Source organism: Melanotaenia boesemani, chromosome 9 (assembly GCF_017639745.1).
Source record: "Melanotaenia boesemani isolate fMelBoe1 chromosome 9, fMelBoe1.pri, whole genome shotgun sequence".
Taxonomy (NCBI): Eukaryota; Metazoa; Chordata; class Actinopteri; order Atheriniformes; family Melanotaeniidae; genus Melanotaenia; species Melanotaenia boesemani.
Genome location: NC_055690.1, coordinates 30437298 through 30456357, shown reverse-complemented (window position 1 = coordinate 30456357; position 19060 = coordinate 30437298). Strand labels below are relative to the sequence as shown.

Below are 19060 nucleotides of genomic sequence, written 5' to 3'. Positions count from 1 at the left end.
AACGTTTCAGTTTTAACTCAGACGATCATTGCAGTTGCAGATGTCGACTGGTTGGTTTGTCTTTAATCTTTACAGATTAAAAGGCAACAAAATACCTTTAGTTTGTGGAAAGGTTCCATACTTTTGTTAAAAAGCTGCTTTTGTGCTCAGTTAGAGTCAAACTAGAGCAAACAAACTAGAGCCTAGAACTTCTACACTGCCCATCAATAACGTCTAGACAGTGTCTCAGGTCCAATCTAAGATAAACCTCATTAACTGTCAGGTTTATTCTCTGAGGCTGAGAAGACACCGACAACATCCAGTTCAACAAAATCCACAAAAACAGGCCGGAACTGTATAGCACGACTATTTGACAGAAAGAAAGCAGAAACAAAAGTACATGTAATACTGATTAAATACAATTATCTTTGCATAATATGAACGTGATGAGTTTAGTTTTAGTTTAACTCAAGTTAGCAAAAGAAGTGCAACAAGTTTTAATTTTAAAAGACAACAGATTCTGTGTTGATTAATTTGTTATTGAAGATGCAAAATGGCTGCTAACCACTTTTATTAATGTTTTTTTTTTATTAAATTTATGCCCTTATGGATTATGTATATGGATTTTGCTCCATATTGACATGACAGCCACACAGTTGCTGCAGATTTTTCGGTTGCATCCATGATGAGAATCTGCCGTTCCACCACATCACAAAGCTGCTCTGTTGGACTGAGATCTTGGTGACTGTGGAGGCCGTTGGAGTCCAGTGAGCTCATTGTCATATTCTATAAAGCAGGTGGAGATGGTTTGAGCTTTGTGACATGGTGCATTATCCTGCTGGAAGTAGCCATTAGAAAATGCCACATTGTGGTTATAAAGGAATGGACATGTTCAGCAACAATACTCATGTAGGCTGTGGTGGTTAAACCAGGCCACGTTGATACCATAGCCTGTATATAAAAGATGGACAGAGCCTCCGTGACGTCACCCGTAGGTTTCTAAAGAGCAAAGTCAAGCTCATTGGACAGTTCCCACTGTCACCATCTTGTCAGCGTTGTGCCTGCCGTCGCTCCTGGAAAATCCAAAAATGGACAAAGTGGTGGAGCTCAGAGGGGGGCTGTGAGCGTGGGGGTGGATGATTGGCGTCTATCATACTCCGAGCTGCCTGTAGCTAAGAGCTAACTGAGCCAACTCGGATCTAACGTGAGCTAACCAGCTAATGAAGGTAGGTGGGCTAAAGCTAAGGCATGCTGTTACCCGGCTAAAGACCACAATTGTGCTTCTTGCCGTGGCTATTGGATACCTGTCAATCAAAAGGACACGCCCCCAATTATGCCGAATTTCAAGATTAAATAACATCCAAACAGATGAGTTAGAAAAAAATTCACCCCCCTCACAGGTGACCTATTAATCCTAAAATGGATTCTTGTACCAGGTGCTAAGCATGTTTATTTCTGCTGTGAAGTTGGTCTTTTTAACATGGGAGTCAATGTGGATTGACTCTATTTTGGAGCCAGCCCCTAGTGGATGAGGGGTGAACTGCAATTTTTTGCACTTCCGCATAGGCTTCACATTTTACTGCCGGAGGTTGCCGCTTGGTTGATACTAAGGGGCCCAAAGTGGGCCAAGAAAATATCCCCCACATCAGTACACCACCAGCAGCCTGAATTGTTGATACAAGGCAGGATGGATCCATGTTTTCATGATGGTTGCACTAAATTCTGACCCTACCATCTGAATGTGGAGCTGAACTGGAGACTCATCAGACCAGGCAACATGTTTCCATCTTCTGTTGTCCAGTGTTGGTGAGTCTGTGGGAATTGTAGCCTCAGTTTCCTGTTCTTAGCTGACAGGAGGCACCTGGTGTGGTCTTCCGCTGCTGTAGCTCATCTGCTTCAAGGTTGGACGTGTCGTGTATTCAGAGATGCTGTTCTGCAGACCTTGGTTGGAACTTGGTTGACTTCCTATTGCCTTTTAATCATCTCCAACCAGTCTGCCCATCCTCATCTGACCAAGAAATTCTTGTCCAGACAGCTGCTGCTCACTGGATATTTTCTCTTCTTCAGACCATTCTCTGTAAACTCTAGAGATGGTTGTGTGTGAAAATCCCAGTAGATCAGCAGTTAATACTCAGACCAACAACCATGACACGTTCAGTCACTTATATTCTCTTTCTTCCTCACTCTGATATTCAGTTTGAACTTGAGCAAGTCATCTTCACCATGTCTACATGACTAGACATTGTAATTAGGTACACCTAATAAATATCCCTAGTAGGTGTATATTAGTGTATATAATGTGTATATTTTGAGATAATCCTTTAAGTATGATACTTTTACCCCGTTCACATACTTTGGTTCTGTTTCACTTCTCTTCTGACGCTCCGTCTCCTGTCATGTTGTTTACCAGTCCCCTCTCAGCTTTACATCCATCCATCCCTTGTTGATGGCTTTTGTAATTGGTTCCACTCTACGTTTCAGTCATCTGTCTCTACCTGTCTCTTGTTTTCCTCACCTGTACATAACTGACATCCCGAGCTTCCGGCTTTTTAATCACTCATACTGAAAATGGCTTCGTTGTAAAACTACACACACTTTACAAACAAAAGATTAGTTTGCTTAAAGATCTACACCACTTCAACCTGATCTGTTTAAAATGACTGATGGTCAGTAAATACTGGCTTTTTTATCAAATGCAAAACTACATAGCCTCCAGCCTGTTTGTAACTTAGACTCCATCAGAGTTAGCTAAATATTTTATCATAGATATTTTCATTTAGTTTTCAATGTTGTTTTACATTTCCTCATGCTGCAGAGGAAATTGACAGATAGATGAACAACAGTGAGAAAATGTCTCATGACATCTCTTTCTGTTGTCCATCAATAGAAACTACACAATAATTTGAACACAGTGAGGCTGAAGGAAGCTTTAGTTCCCTGAAGAGTTTCCTGTAGGAACAGATTCTGTGTTTCTCCTACAGTAAAAGCATCATTCAGTAAACACTTCTACATGCTCGTTTTGAAGGTTTCTGTCTCAGGTTCAGTCCAAAATAATCCAGGTAAATTTCAGCTTTTTTCACAGACGATGGAGATCCACCTTCATCCTCTGAAAGATTCTTCACAGACTGAATAAAAACTATTTTTTACAAGTAAATAGATCTAAAAGTAGTAACATGAGAGGCTCCAGTTCTGCCAAGCTTTACTGTGACCCACTGGTGTTTTTAGTTAAATGCTGCCATCAGTCATGCCAGACTAGACCGATAATCAAGATCAAGTGTTGAACTTACTGTTCAACATTGTTGCATTTCAATACAAGCTACTGTCCAGAATGAGGAACGTTAAAGATCAGGTTATCATAACAGTCTGAGAGAAGGTTTTTTGTGGTTCAGAGATCCTTCACAGCTTTAGAAACTGACTGCAAAGGCTTGGAAGCAAACATTTATCATGAGGCTGCAGAACTGTGAGCATCCTAAGCACACGAGTCTCGAGTCACAATAACAAAAAATGTGCTTCAATAAACAAAACACAACCTTGTGGAAATTCTGACTGAATAATTGTTGGACAGCAAACTTAAGAATGTCCCGTGAGACATTTACAGACATACAGTTATAGGAAAATGTCTTCTTAGGTTTTATGTACTAGGACTTATAATTCAGCTAGTCCAACCTCAGATGAACAACATGACATTACAATGTGTCCGCAAATCCATCATATGACCCACACTAGTCCAGCTTATAAAAAGGCTCAGAGCTGAGAAAGCAATAGCCCCCCTGTAGTTCAATACTTACATCCCCCCCCCACAGTACTTGCACATATGCACCCTCTACAACCCACTACAGCTACACACATTTAAGATTCACACATTCTCACACACACACACACATAGACCTTCATCCTTGCACTAGGAAGCACTTTATCCACCCTGTCAATATTACTGTCTGCTGGGAATTCTTTCTTCTCTTTTTTTTGTAAATGTAGAGGTGGGTCACATTTATAAAAACAAGCAGTTTTTGCACCGCTAGCAAAACAAATTTGTCCAAGTACTGATGGGCAAATTATTATTAATTAACAATAGAGATACAAAAGACCAAAAAATAACGAGGCATATCTTGCCCTATGCTTGACCAGGAAATGGTCAAGTAATGATAATGGTCAATGGTGAGAAATGAAGAGAGACCATGAGTGTTGTATGTCCTAAAATATCAGTATCTGACAGATTGAAGCCACCTTGGGACTTCACATCCTAAACAGAGAAAATCTTGTTGGGTACTTTAGAAATAAATGGCTCAACTGTCATATATATCAGAGTGATTTTACTAAAGCAGCATCCATCTCATCCAAAGCTCAACTGAAGTAGTTTGCAGAGTTTCCTGGTATAAATGCCCCACACTGTTGCAGAGGAGCTGATAATTCCTTCTGCCACTGACTCAACATTTCTTTTTAAGCATCAGGGTGGATGTGATAGTGGGATGGGGGGGGTTTGACATTATTTTTGTCGATGAAAAGGGGGTCCTGAAGAAAAAGTTTGGGAACCACTGATATAAATCAGTTTATAAGGATAATTGGCAGGGGTGTATTGGCACACCAAAATGACTGTTCAGTACATACCTTGGTTTTAAGGTCACGGTTCGGTTGTATTTTGGTACAGTAAGGGAACAAATGCAAAACATAAAACTGCTTAACTTTGGTGTAAACAGGAACATGCTTAGAGACATTTAAAATTAAATTGAAAACAAAAGAGAAAACTTCCTGTAGTAAATTCTCCAATAAGAGATTCTTAAATAAATAAAAATATTTTAATGGACAATGTCTATACATACATATAATAAGGGAGAAAAATAAAGATGATTCACTCAAACTTGTACAAATATTCATTTAATCTACAATTCAAGTCTTTCTTTTAAAAGTAAATCTTTAATTGCATGTACACTGTGAAAAATAAAGTAACATACAGTTCGATTAGATGCAAGAGCGAACAGGATCATGAGAGACCCTTATCATTCTAACAATGATGTGTTCAGGCTTGATGACCCTGGATTCACTGTAACAGATCCAAGGTCATCCACACTGCACTCATTTGTTGTAATATTTGACTTAAAATAATAAATAATGATTAATTGAATTTTTAATAAGACAAAAAGATGAAAAAATATTCATATGGAAAATTTTTGGCTTAATCCTAGAAACCAAATATCTATGAAGATTCATGCAGATTAGGCTATTTCACTAAGTCCACATCAGGTGTGAAGACAGCAGCACAGTGATAGATTCATCCTCTCAGTATCACAGATATCATGGCCGTGCATCTCGCAGATGCTGAGATAAGCTGTCTGAACACTGCCACAGCGCCACACTCCCACCATGATGAAAAATACAATGACATGACAGCAGAAATTGAAAGTAATTAAAATCCTCTCTCTTAGACTTATTTTCTATAGTTCATTTGATATCAGCAGCTCTGTGATGTGGAAACATTTCTTCACACTGCAACCGCTTGGCTTCACATAGCAGGAGTCAGGGGTCGGAGCTTGGTTACTCGCCCGTTGCATTATTGTCCAGTAGAGCAGACGGAGAGGAGGTTTATTCTTCTTTACATCTTTAATGGACCACAGAAGAAGTGCTTTGTTTCCTCTTTAACTGCTGACACACACACACACACATACAGTCCAGGTACCACACAGCTACAGCAGGTGGTTGAGGGTGACAAATACAGAGGAAGTGAGGAGGAAAGCTGTAGAGGAACGGTGTGAAGATGCACTGAGTGGTGAGAATGTGACAGGTAAACAAGAGGAAGCTTCATCCATGTTTCAGGGTGACATGATGGTTCATTGAGTCAATCATACATCCTTCTACTGTTGCATCCAGCTTATCTTTGCTCCTGACTTCGTTCATTAGATCTTCTACTTGTTGTCCGCCCATTTTCGCTCATATTTTAATTTATTCTCAATTTATTCATTCGGTCCATTTTTCTTGTTTTTGTTTTCTTTTATTTCTTTTCGCCCAAATCACCGCATCCATCTTTAGAGACCAAGTTCTTCTCATTCCTGCCTCTCAAACACCATCACATTCTTTTACTGTTGAAGTTCCTTATACAAGTCAATGGACACAAGCTGTCAGACCTCCATCACTCCTCATCATCCATCCACCTTTCATTTTTTCTCCTCTGTCTCCTTCCTGTATGGGTGTGTGTGTGTGTGTGTGTGTGTGTGTGTGTGTGTGTGTGTGTGTGTGTGTGTGTGTGTGTGTGTGTGTGTGTGTGTGTGTGTGTGTGTGTGTGGTCCCCATGCTCTGTGGTAAATGCATCCAATCCCATTAGCCAGATGAGCAGGTGTCCAATGAAGCAGAAAGCTTAATGACAACACCGGCGTCTCTCCCACACACTCCTCCCTCCCTCTTTCGCTCTGCTTCCTCGTCACTCATGAGGGTGTGTGTGTGTGTGTGTGTGTGTGTGTGTGTGTGTAATTTTGAGCATAGGAATCCAGTGTCTGTCTTTGAAGCCTCACAGGAGAGTGTGTGTCACCTGTGTGTTTATTCAGGTGAGATTCAGAGCTTTCATGACTATCCAGAGATGTAAAACAGCGGCAATGGAGCGTTCGCTTCCTGCTGGGAGCATCAACTAGAAAAATATCAACTCACAGTAGAAGTGTGTTCAGAGGAAGCTTCTCTGCAGCTTTCAGAACCAGTGGAGGTTTGATTCCCAGCAGGACCTCCTGTGCTGAAAACACACCACTTCTTTGTGGAAGTGTCTTCAGTAAAGATTTTCTGTCAAAGCTTAAAATCCAACACACCAAATGATCAAACTCCAGATGCTAACTGGAGTGAAGTTTGGAGTAGAGGTGGCCCACCCTCCTCCATTCCCAGAAGGGTCATTACCTGAGGTAATGCATAAATGTAGTGCAAGGGGACAGTCTTTTCATCTCTGTAACTAGCCCCATTAAAATCCATTCAGCTAATGAGCCTTCTCACAGTCCTGCGGTGATTAAAAGCCACTGCCTGATGTGTGCAGACAATGCTGCCATTTAGTTCTGCTGAGACTCCATTACAGCTGTCAGACAACCTGATCATGTCCATTTTATCCACGTTTACAACGTTAAAAAAAAAAAAAAAAAGAATGGGAATAGTTCACATGCAGTTTTTATTTCTGATGAAACAACTCAGTCATTATAGTTGTCAAAAGTTTACATTAAAACATACACTCACCAGCCTCTTAATTAGGTCCACCTTGTAGTACTGGGCTTGACCCGATTTACCTTCAGAACTGACTTAGTTTGCAGTATAGAGGACTCATTGTCATGTTCAAGAAAGCAGTTGGAGATGATCTGAGCTTTGTGACATGTTGCATTATCCTGCTGGAAGTAGCATCAGAAGATGCTACACTGTGGTCATAAACAGATGGACATGGTCAGCAATTAGGCTGTGGTGTTTAGGGAAGGCTGATTTATTTGTATAGCACATTTCATGTGCATGACAACTCAGATTGCTTTACATAAAACATTAAAAGAAAAAAGTAAAAACCATTAAAAAGTACATTAAAAATAGAAGAATTAAACAAACTAAAAAGAATAAAATAGATTAAACAGAACCAGAACAAACTAAGATAGAGTGAAACAGACAACAGAATAACAACAATGGGCTAGATATGACACAAGCACACATCAAGGGGAAATACCTTTCTTAAACCTGGTTTAAACCATACCACGTTGGTACTAAATACCACAAAGTGACCCAAGAAAAAAAATTCCCCCACACCATTACACCACCAGCAACCTGAAGTGTTGATCCAAGACAGGATGGATCCATGTTTTCATGATGTTTCCACCTAAATCTGACCCTACCATCTAGTTAACAAAAGGACCTTGTCACAACAATGAAAGTTTAGTGATTTAATGAAGATTTAAGGGAGGATGAGGTTGCTGAGGATAATGAGGTGTGGTGAGGATGATCAGGTGGATTGGGTAGTACCTAAATAAAAGAAGGGTAATTGAAGGGACATATGACAGAGGAATGGGAGAGGTTAGAGAATCTTTAAGGGAGAAAGAGGAAGAGGATGGATAAACAGATGAAAGGACAGACAGAGAAGTTGGATAAAGAGATGAGGAAGGGGGAAGTAGGAGAGGGATATGGAAGGGTGGGTGAATGCATGGATGGATGAGGACAGGGATGGTAATGGATGGAGTCAAGAGAATGAGACAAACAGATTAAACTAAGTATAAGAAGGCTCTCCAGGTGGTTGTAGCGTGGACCTGCCCCTGAACCTAAGTTAAACTTAAACGAAGAGGAGAAGGGAGCTGCAGGGGTGGTGGTACCGGAGGCTGGCGCCAGCTTGGGCTCCAGCTGCAGCTGCGGATCCCTCGCCGGAGGAAGACGTCCTGGACTTGGACTATGGGGAAGACGAAGATGTCGCCTCAAACCTCCTCATTTCAGAGGATGAAGAGGAGGACGACGTCTTCATCACTCTTAGCCATGCTGCACAGCATGCGGCCTCCATTGCTTCTCGGGATGGAGACGAGAGTGGCACACCAGCTTCTCCCCTCCCCAACTCAGACATGCTCGACGTGTGTAAACGCGCGGCCGCCCAACTGGCCGTCCCCTGGCCCGTGGTTGTAGCTGAGACCACCAGATCTCTCTACAAAGGGAAGAGATTGCCCTTGGCCAAGAGTGCAATGAAGCAACTTCTCCCCATCTTCCCAGAGCTGCTGGATGAGGTGGCATGTTCATGGAAGGACCGCTCTTACAGCAGCAGGAGCCCGATTCCCAGGGCCTCGTCCCTCGATTGTGAGGCGATGGAGAGCCTGGGCCTGCTCCGCATGCCTCCGATGGAGCCACTCGTTGCAGCCCACCTCCACACACGGCTGTCGGCAGTGTCCTCCAGGAGTCCCAGCCTGCCGTCTAAGTCTGACCGTTTTCAGTCGGCCCTGACCAAGAAGGCTTATAAGGCAGCTGCGCTTTCGGCCCCGAGCGCTTAATGTCCTCTCCCTGCTCACTGCTTACCATGCCTGCAGCATCCAGGCCAAAGGTGCAGCTAATAAAAAAAAGCCAAAATCATGAGCAGCTCGGTGGCGAAGCCTGCTGCTCCCCGGTGGAGGGTGGTTGCCTCTTCGGGGACAGCGGCAGCGGTGCACCCGTCGCTGCGCTGTCATCTCGGACGTGCATGCACAGCGCAGTCCGGGTACCATTTCTCTGTCGCCGAGGGAGGGCGCTACCGCATCACGAAGAGAGCCTCCTATGGCAGACGGGCTGCAGAGTGCGCCTCCTCCCTCCCTCAGGTGGGAGAGGTGGGCTGCACACGCAGCTCCACCCTGGATGTTAGGGACAATTTCGAGGGGATACAGGTTGCAGTTCGCCACCGTTGGCCACATACCTGGATGAATGGCTGCTGCTGGCACAGTCGGAGCTGGAGGTCAGGGCGCACACGTATGTTCTCGTAGGGCACCTGTCCAACCTGGGTTTTGTGATAAACATGGGAAACAGCGTGCTGTCCCCAGCACAGAGCATAATTTTTCTGGGCCTGTCTCTCGACTCGCAGAATTTCACAGCACACCTATCGGCGGAACGCGTGAACGTTTTCAGAACGTGTCTCGGGCTTTTTCGTCCGGGGAAATCGGTACAATTCAGGCTGTGTCTTCGATTGCTCGGACTGATGGTGTCCGCCATTCTCGTTGTCCTGCTCAGTCGACTCCACATGAGGAATTTTCAGCTTTGGGTTGCCTCATGCGGACTGGACCCCGTGCATCATGGCGCACGCAGGGTGCAGATCACTGCTGCGTGTGCCAGGACACTGCTTCACTGGCGGATCCCAGCCTTTCTGACGCAGGGAGTCCCTATGGGCCCCATCCTGTCCTGGAAGGTGGTCACTATGGATGCGAGCCTGACGGGCTGGGGTGGGATCCACGAGGGCCGAACTGTGAGGGGCAGATGGAGCGTCGGTCTCCAGCGGTCCCACATAAACATTCTGGAGCTTTCGGCGGTATTCCTCTCCCTGAAGCATTTCCTCCCGTCCCTCGTGGGCCATCATGTCCTGGTAAGGACAGACAATACAACAACGGTGGCATACATCAACCGTCAAGGGGGGTTGCGCTCCCGCCAGTTACACATGCTGGCATGCAGACTGATCCTCTGGAGCAGCTATCACCACCTCTCTCTGAGGGCGACGCACGTCCCGGGAGTCCTGAATACAGATACGGGGAATGGACTCTGCATCCAGAGGTTGTGGGACAGATTTGGACCCATTACGGTCGGGCCTCAGTGGATCTGTTCACATCAAGAGAAAATGAGCACTGCACTCTGTTTTATTCTCTGCGCAGCATGGATGCTCCCCTGGGCGTAGACGCACTAGCGCACGCTTGGTCACCTGGGCTTCTTCACACATTCCCTCTCCTGGCGTTGATACCCCCACTCTGGGTAGGGAGCATGGCCACACACTGCTATCGATAGCTCCGCTTTGGCCTGCCATGCATTGGCTGGCGGAGGTATATCGGTTGCTGCACACTCAGCCTTGGCAGCTCCCGCCATGCAGAGACCTGTTACTTCAGGGGAGGGGGACTGTCTTCCACCCACACCCAGAATGCCTGGCACTGTGGGCTTAGCCCCTGAGTGGCTCAGTCTGTCAGCTGTGGAACTCCCACAGCGGGTGATTTCCACTATACAGAGTGCTCGAGCCCCCTCCACTAGATCTCTGTATGGCTCTAAGTGGGGGGTCTTCGTGGAGTGATGTCATAGACACGGCCACGTTCCTCTTCAGTGCCCGGTGGGGGTGATTTGGTCATTCGTGCAGGACCTGATTGACAGGAAGAAAGCCTTCTCCATGGTAAAAGTGTACTTGGCAGCTATTGCTGCCTGTCACGGGGGGTTAGGGAAGCAAACGGCGAGTCAGCACCCTTTGGTCTGCCGCTTTATGAAGGGCGCACGCAGGCTTCTTCCTGTGTCCAGACCGCTGGTACCACCGTGGGATCTAGCTGTGGTTCTGGAGGGGCTTAAGGGCCCTCCTTTGAGCCACTGGAGGGGGCAGGTTTAAACCATGTTTCCCTCAAGGTGTTGTCGCTAGCTCTGGCGTCAGCTAAGCGGGTCAGCGACATCCATGCGCTTTCGGTGCACCCGACATGCACCCGTTTTTTCCCGGGCGATGTGAGAATGATTTTGAGGCCCAACCCGGCTTTTGTGCCTAAGGTGGTGGGCTCATGTTCTCCTATTGATCTTCCTCGTCACGGGAATCGCAGTCACATGCCTTGTGTCCAGTGCACGCGGTGCACACTTATTTGGATAGGACTGGGGGTCTCAGGCGGAGCGATCAGTTGTTTGTCTCCTGGTCTGGTCCTCATAAGGGAAAACCTGTCACAAAGCAGCGCCTGTCACACTGGGTGGTGGAGGCGATTGCTTTGGCCTATACGAGTCAGGGTTTGCAGCCTCCTGGGGGCTTGCGGGCACATTCGACTCGGGGCATAGCCGCTTCCTGGGCCCTATTCAGAGGGGTCTCTGTTCAGGACATCTGTGCGGCGGCAAGTTGGTCCTCGCGTCTCACCTTTGTCCATTTCTATATGCTGGACGTCTCCGCTACGTGCATGGCACGCACAGTTTTGCTTTTCTGACCGGTTCGGAGTTCTTTTCCCGGTGGGTTGGTGGTCACTAGATAAGCTTGTCTGGCAATACGGGAGCTACCACATCCCATAGTGAGACAGCGGAATATTCGAGCGGAATATTATGAAAGAGTACTTTGGGTTATTAATATAACCCCAGTTCTCTGAGTAATATGACCAAGATCTCACCAGACAACCCTTCTTGCTGGGCCGAGTGAGAAGAGGTGCTTATCTTGAATGAGTTAGTCCGTCCACATGAGCTATTTAAGGCAGATGGCACTACGTGATGCGGACGGATACGTTCACACGTTCATCAGCCAATCAGGGTTGGCGTAATGAGATTAATGCTTCTGAGGGCTGCAGAGAGGCTTGCATCCCATAGTGAGACATCTCGCTCATATTACTCAGAGAACCAGGGTAATGTAAATAACCTAAAGTTTCTCCATCTTCTGTTGTCCAGTGTTGGTGAGTCTGTGGGAATTGTAGCCTCAGTTTCCTGTTCTTAGCTAACAGGAGGCACCCGGTGTGGTCTTCTGTTGCTGTAGCTCATCTGCTTCAAGGTTGGATGTGTTGTGTGTTCAGAAATGCTATTCTGCATACCTTGGTTGGAGCCAGTACTTATTTTTCTAGGTGCATTCACACCTTGATAGTCCAGGGGACTACGATTGAGAGGGTAATTTTGAGTGATTATTTGACTACCTGTTTACTTTCTCCAACAAGTTTGCCCATTCTTATCTGACCTCTTTGAACTTGAGTAAGTCATCTGACTAAATGTTTGAGTTGCTGCCATGTGATTGGCTGATTATTATTTGAGTTAACAAGCATTTGATAAAGTGGATGGTGAGTTTATAGTAGGTTCATAAACTGTATTAGTACACCCATTACAGTGATACTGATATTAAATTTCTTCTTCTTCTTTCTCGCTGGTTTTAAATATTTACATGTTTTTCAGGGAAAGAAGCAAGTTTAATGTTTCACAAGAAGGGGGAAAAACCATAAAACCACCAATTCATAACCTCTAAGATTTTTTTAGGACCCCTTGGTTTACATATAACAATAAGTTTAAAAAATGTACTCTGTACATAATCAGGGGAGATGTGTGGATACCAGTGGTTAACAAGCAGGAGGAAGACATAAAACCTTTAAAGATGTTTCAAGTAAAGCAACTCAACCAGCTCTCTCACACGCACCCAGCAGGGAAATGCTATAGTTTTACTATTATCATATAGATGACTCTCTTATGCGATTGCACTTCAGGCCACACACTTCCAAACACACACACACAGATACTCACATTAGAAATCTGTGTGACTGTCCTAAGTAATGCGTGTCAAATATGTGACAAACAAGCAGAGCTAATGAAGCGAAGCCGGCACCTCTGTAACACATGTTGATTAGCTGCTACCACCTGAGCCCGTTCATTTACTGAAACACCGATTTTTTTCACCTTCTGCCCTTTTTTCCTGTCAGTTTAATTCACTTCACCAGTGAATTGCTGCTGGGACCTCGGGGTGCTGCTGCCAAGGCACTTTTGACTTAATATCTGTCATGCATGCGAGAAATTATTAAAAAAAAGAAGAAGAAAACAACATGGGAAAACAACAACAACATGCCTTGAGGTTTGCATGAAGCCTCGCAGTGGGAGAAGGGGGCATTTGTCCCTGCAGGGCAGATTAGATGCATGCACTCAGCAGGGGCTCGAGGACCCACCAGCTTTCCATCATGTGAGGGGGGAAGACACAGCTTGAATACATAAATGAATGATCCATTTTCTTTCCTTCTGCTTGACATTTTCTTCAACTCTCTGCTGCTTCTCCGCTGTGAGACGGTCTGGATTGGAGTTCTTAAAGCATTGACTCCTTATCAAGAATGTTATATCTTACAAGCTCGTGTTCAGGTACCACCATTCTCACTTGATTACACTTTTAATATTTTATTTGTTCACAAAAAAAAAAAAAGAAAGAAAAGACAGGTCATTTTAAAATTTTTGATCCGCAGATTGTTATTTTTCTCCATCCATCTATAACCAGTGGATTAGTTTGATGATTCTAGCTGCTCTACAGTCCTGGTCCGTGGTTGCGGGATTTCTGCTTCATGATGCTACAAATGTTTTGTGTTGGTGAAAGGTCTGGACTGCAGACAGGCCACTTGAGCACCTAGACCTGTGAAGCCAAGCTGTTGTGATGGATGCAGTTTGTAGTTTAGTATTGTCTTGCTGAAATCTGCAAGCCCCTAGATTTTAGTTTAACTTTCAGATTTCTTCAAGCAATTTGGTGTTAGGAGGAATAATAAATATTTATTCATGATATGTTATACATATTTCATTAAATATAATTTAGATATCTTTCTTTTTTTTTTATAGACACCACAAAACAGTAGTGTCATTGTCGAACCAAACATGTGATGTCCTTGTATGAGGACGCCAGGTTTTAGGAGGTTTAATGAGCTTTGTCCCAAAGAAAATGGTGGTGTTTCTGGAGCCTGTTCACACATGGCTTTTTCTTTGCATGATAGAGCTTTAACCTGCATTTGTGTGTTTCGGAGTGAACTGTCTTCCTAAGTCCATGCAGTGATTTCCAGGAGGGAATCATGTCTGGTTTTAATGCAGATATTCACAGTGATGTCTCCAGGGTCAGTAGCCTAAGCAGATGGACCCAGACTTCCCTCTCCCTGCTTCTTCTTCCAGCTCGTCCAAGGAATCCTGAGGCATTCCCAGTCTAGCAGAGATACGTTGTCCCTCCAGCATGTCCTCTCCTCCTCTTGGTGGGATGTACCCAGAAAACCTCCCCAAGGAGCCGTGCAGGAGATGTCCTAAACAGCTGCCATAGCCACCTCATGTGCTCCTCCTGATGTAGAGGAGCAGTGGCTCTACTCCAGGCCCCTCCCAGATTTTTAACCTTGTTTTACCAGGCAGATGCTTGAGATCAAATGATAATTTTTACAAGCACGGCCTGGCCAACCAGCTATCACCCTATCTCCAGTAAAAATAAAGTAAAAATGTGCCAAAATGAACAAACTTGTAGATTTGATGTGAAAACTTGTAGAATAAAATGTGAGAAGTTGCACATCAAAAATCTGACCTTGTATGTCAAAATTTTCTGCTGTAAAGAAACTCACACACACGTGAACTGAATTTGAAGTTACAGAGAAAAAATAGTCCATCTGACAAATTATCTTCCATAGTTTACTTGTAATTAAATTTTTTTTCAAGTGTTCATTTTGCTTTACAACCTCAACTTAGCGATTACAATTTTCTGAATCTGCTGCTGCAAGTCACAAATGTGCTCTCACGAGTCACAGCGTGATAAAACTGTGGCCTGACTTTTGGCTCATTCCTTGCGAGATATTTGTGCCCAAACTAACTTGTGTCTGAAGATGTGAGAGCAGAGGAGGGGGGAGGATCGACCAGCTCCTTCTTCTACACGACAGACCGATGCAGAGTCTGCATTACTGTCGATTCAGCTCCCATACTAAATATGTAGATTATATTATTTTCTGTAGATAATGGAAGATTCAAAGTCTTCACAGTTTTACATCCATCCATAATTCATAAACAGTTTGTTGTAGATTCATGAACTTCTTCCTTTCTTCACTACTGAGACGCTCTACCTCTCTAGGTTCTCTTTGTATAGCCTGTAATATCACTGACCTGTTAATAATTGACCTGATTAGCTGTAACATGCTCCTCCAGTTCTTTCTGTCTAGCTGTGTTGCATCCTCAGCTATTTAAGTCATTAACCCTTGGGCCCTCCTCAAATGTTGTGCCCTCTGGTGACCTTCATGGCCAAATGTGTCCATGCAGAACAACAGCCATGAAATCATCATACATCATTTTTTTCTGATTTTTATTTAATAGATATTATTTAATGTTTTTTTTAAATAAATAATTAATCATTCAAATAATTAAACTGGCATTTTTAAATGTTAAAAGTCTTAAAATGATGGAATGTTCAAATGATTTATTAAAAAAGTTAAAGCAAACCAAATTCTGATGTATGATGATTTTTAATGCATGTACATTTTTACCATGAGCGTCCCCAGAGCGACTTTCTGACACCACATAAAAATACAAATCAAATCAGATTTGTTGCTAATCTTTGACTCATGCAAGTAATCACCACCAAAAACCTTCTAATATTTATTATATAATATATATATATATATATATATATATATATATATATATATATATATATATATATATAATAAAACAGTAATTCATTTAAAGAATTAATATCCTAAAAATGATTAAATGTTTGGTATTTTTGAGTAAGAACTGTATAAAAGTATAAAAGATATGATAGAAAAAGATAGGGGATTTGAAAAGAATAGGCCTAAAAATAATAATTATTTAAAAGATTCATTCCACAACCGCAACACAGCTGAAATTATGACCAGGTGTTTTTTTTTTTTTGTTTGTTTGTTTTTTTGTTTGTTTTGTTTTGTTTTTTAAGTTGAGAAACAGACAAAAAAGTCCAGAGGAGGGCATGAGGGTTAAATCCACCTTTTCATGAAATATAAAAAATCTCAATTTTAATATTTGTTGCATATATTTTACAATAAATATTAATAAAATATTAAAATAAAAAGAAGATGTTTATACAAACTGCATATGGAAGTGAATATCCATATAGACCATCTTCTGTGTTTTTTATCAATAAATTGTCATCTAACTGGTTTTGTACAGCCATCAGAGTGGCTTGGGTCTTACTTTTACTGTATGTTTGTTAAGAAGAAATGATGAAGCAAAAAACTGCTTGTTTAAAAGTTGTGAACACATCAGCTCCTCAACTTTCTCTCCTAGAGGTTTTGGATTAGAACACAGTTTTGCTGAGGAGATATTTTCATTAATAAATGAAATAGTGTGAATTTGTTTCTTTTGTTCTAGGGTTCTCCATAACTACATGCTGTGGCGCATCGTGGCAGCACTGAGTGAGCACCTGTCCACCGCCTTCCGCAGCACCATCCACGAGTTTTCTCGAGAGATTGACGGCACTGAGCAGCAGCTGGAGCTGGGCCGGCTCTGCCTCACCCAGGCCAACAAACACTTTGGCATGGCCCTGGGAGCCCTGTTTGTCCAGCAGCACTTCTCCTCACAAAGCAAAGCCAAGGTCTGAATATACAGGACCATGACATCTCATTTAGCCTATGACATTTTTGCTTCACAGAAGGTGTGTACAAAAAAGAGAAACTTTTTTTCATGTACAGGGCTAAAAAGCTGAAAAGAATGAACATTTTTAACACATCTTTTCTCTTTGTAGGCTCAGCTTCATCTTTCAGCTTTAACATTCAGCTTCTAGCAACAACATCAGTCTCGGCGCCACTAAAAGTAACAGGCGGGCAACTGATTGTTGTGGACAGGCCCTATTTATTAAATGAATTTTAAATTTAAGAGGACAAATCCTATATTTAAAAAAAAGAAACACGTATGCTGACAATTAAAATTGGATCCATCTGATATCAGCTGTGACAGATTCAACAGAAAGAATATTTCATTTATGAACAGCAAAGTCGGGCTAGCAATCTCAATCAATAATCAGATTTATAAGACAGACTGAGGCCAAGCTCAGTTTATCAAAAAACTTGAACAGTAATATTCTGAGCGCTACATTCAGCACCATGAATCCACACAGGAGAACACAGATGTTTTCATTATGCTCTGGTCACTGGGCAAACTTTTACATCCCAGTCAAAAAGTGGTGGAACACTCAGTAATTAACCTGAACAAATACTTTACATGAGTTCATTCTTAGAAAAGGCTTTTGGTGCTCAACCAAACATATCTTCTTTAATTCTATTCAGCTTAATTTAGTTCTTTAAAACATAAAGCAAACATCTGCTGCAGACAAATACTAAAATACTGTCAGTGAGCATTTGATTGGAACTGACTACACTTTGTAAGAATGACTCAGAGTCAGACTGAGTTTAATCCGGCTGCAGACGATGCCGCCGGAAGCAGAAGAGAAGGTGAGACCGCAGTGGTTGCCACTGCTGTTGTCTTGCTTGGTCCCATCACATTGCTGGAATAATCTGCTGGAAGTGGTTGATTCTTGCAGAGTGACACCTGCTCTCTTCATGTTGAACCACTTTCTGATGTCCATTGTCCAAATGAATCAGTCAATACTTCACTCAAGCAAGCCCATGACTGAACCCAAAATAAACTTAAAGAAAATAGTTATCACAATATTTTGCAATAATATACACATAAATTAAATATACAGACACACATGCAACTTGCAAATATATGGAGAGTTAAGTTTTCTCGGTGCTGAAAAAGCACACACAGGGACTGATTGTAATAATAATCATTTAGTACCAGTATAAAAATAACTGTTAAATAATTAGAAATTAAAATGAAAGTTAAAAGTACATGAATTAAAGTATAAAAGGTTAGTTCCTGGATGGGAGGGCCTGATTCATGAATAGGCAGGCCTTGCACTTCCGGGCCGAGTCTGAACAACACAGAGTTCTCTTCTATAAAAACTTTATATAACAGTTGTGTGCAAAACCTTAAAAATAGAACTTCTCATTGGCCTTGACCAGAAAAAAGGAATCTCTGAATAGCCACTCATATGAAACCACAGCTTGGTCTAGTGTTCATTCCAGGTCATGGGGATATGATTCCCAATAGGATTTCTAACCTCTGCAACCCTTTGTTCTTTCTTTAAGCCCCTCATCATCTCCCTTTACCTTCTTTTATACTTGTATTCTCTTCCCCACCCATTTCATCCTTCATTGAGCCATCTTTCTTCTTCTCTTACAAACTTTTAAGTCTTCTGCAGCTCAGGACCATGAAGCCATTTCTACACAAATGAATAAGTTCTGACTGGTTGTTACTTTCTATGTAGGGTAACTTAATTAAGAGTTAAGTTTCTGAGCTCTTTCCATCCCATTTAAGATTTTAATAAAATACCAAGTCTAACTTTGAAAAAATGCTTCAAGCTAGTGGAGCTTTTCTGATGAAAAGGCAGGACAGAGATTTTTTTATGCGGCCTGCAGCAGCTAATCAGAAGCATCTGAAAATCTTAAAAATCAAATTATTGGTGTCTGTGCTGCATGTGCTCATCTTCTATGGATTAGAGAGGAAAGGTTTTTCAAGGTTACAGTGGATCCACCAAGCCTGTTTCACATTGTTTTAGTGTGCACAGTGATATTTTGGCATATTCACACAGGTTGCAGACCTCATTAAACAGGAGTGTGTAGCCTTCACTGATTAACTGACACTGCTTACCTCAGCACAAACAGGAATTAATGAGTCTCAGGAGTTGAAGCTTAAAGGCATGAGATCACAAGCACGAAAACAAGTTACCTGTTACATTTGTAAATGCAGAGACACAACATGTCCTCTTTTATTTTAGGACAGAAATGTCCATTTCTAGTCCCCAGAGGCCACAATCCGACAGGTTTTTCATGTTTCCCTGCTGCCTAAAGTTCTGAACAAGCCTGTTATACATGCCGTAATTTCAGTCAGCTGTGTTGAAGCAACCTGCAGGACAGTGGCCATAAAG

General features: G+C 42.7%; 1 protein-coding gene across 2 annotated transcripts in view; it reads left to right on the top strand.

Moving 5' to 3' along the window:
• LOC121645756 (endothelin-converting enzyme-like 1) overlaps positions 1 to 19060 on the top strand; it is a 59957-nt gene that overhangs the window by 18925 nt on the left and 21972 nt on the right. For both annotated transcript variants that reach the window (XM_041994441.1, XM_041994440.1), the window contains exon 7: positions 16441 to 16663. In XM_041994441.1, coding sequence (XP_041850375.1) covers positions 16441 to 16663 — 223 coding nt within the window. The remainder of the gene's footprint in view (positions 1 to 16440; positions 16664 to 19060) is intronic.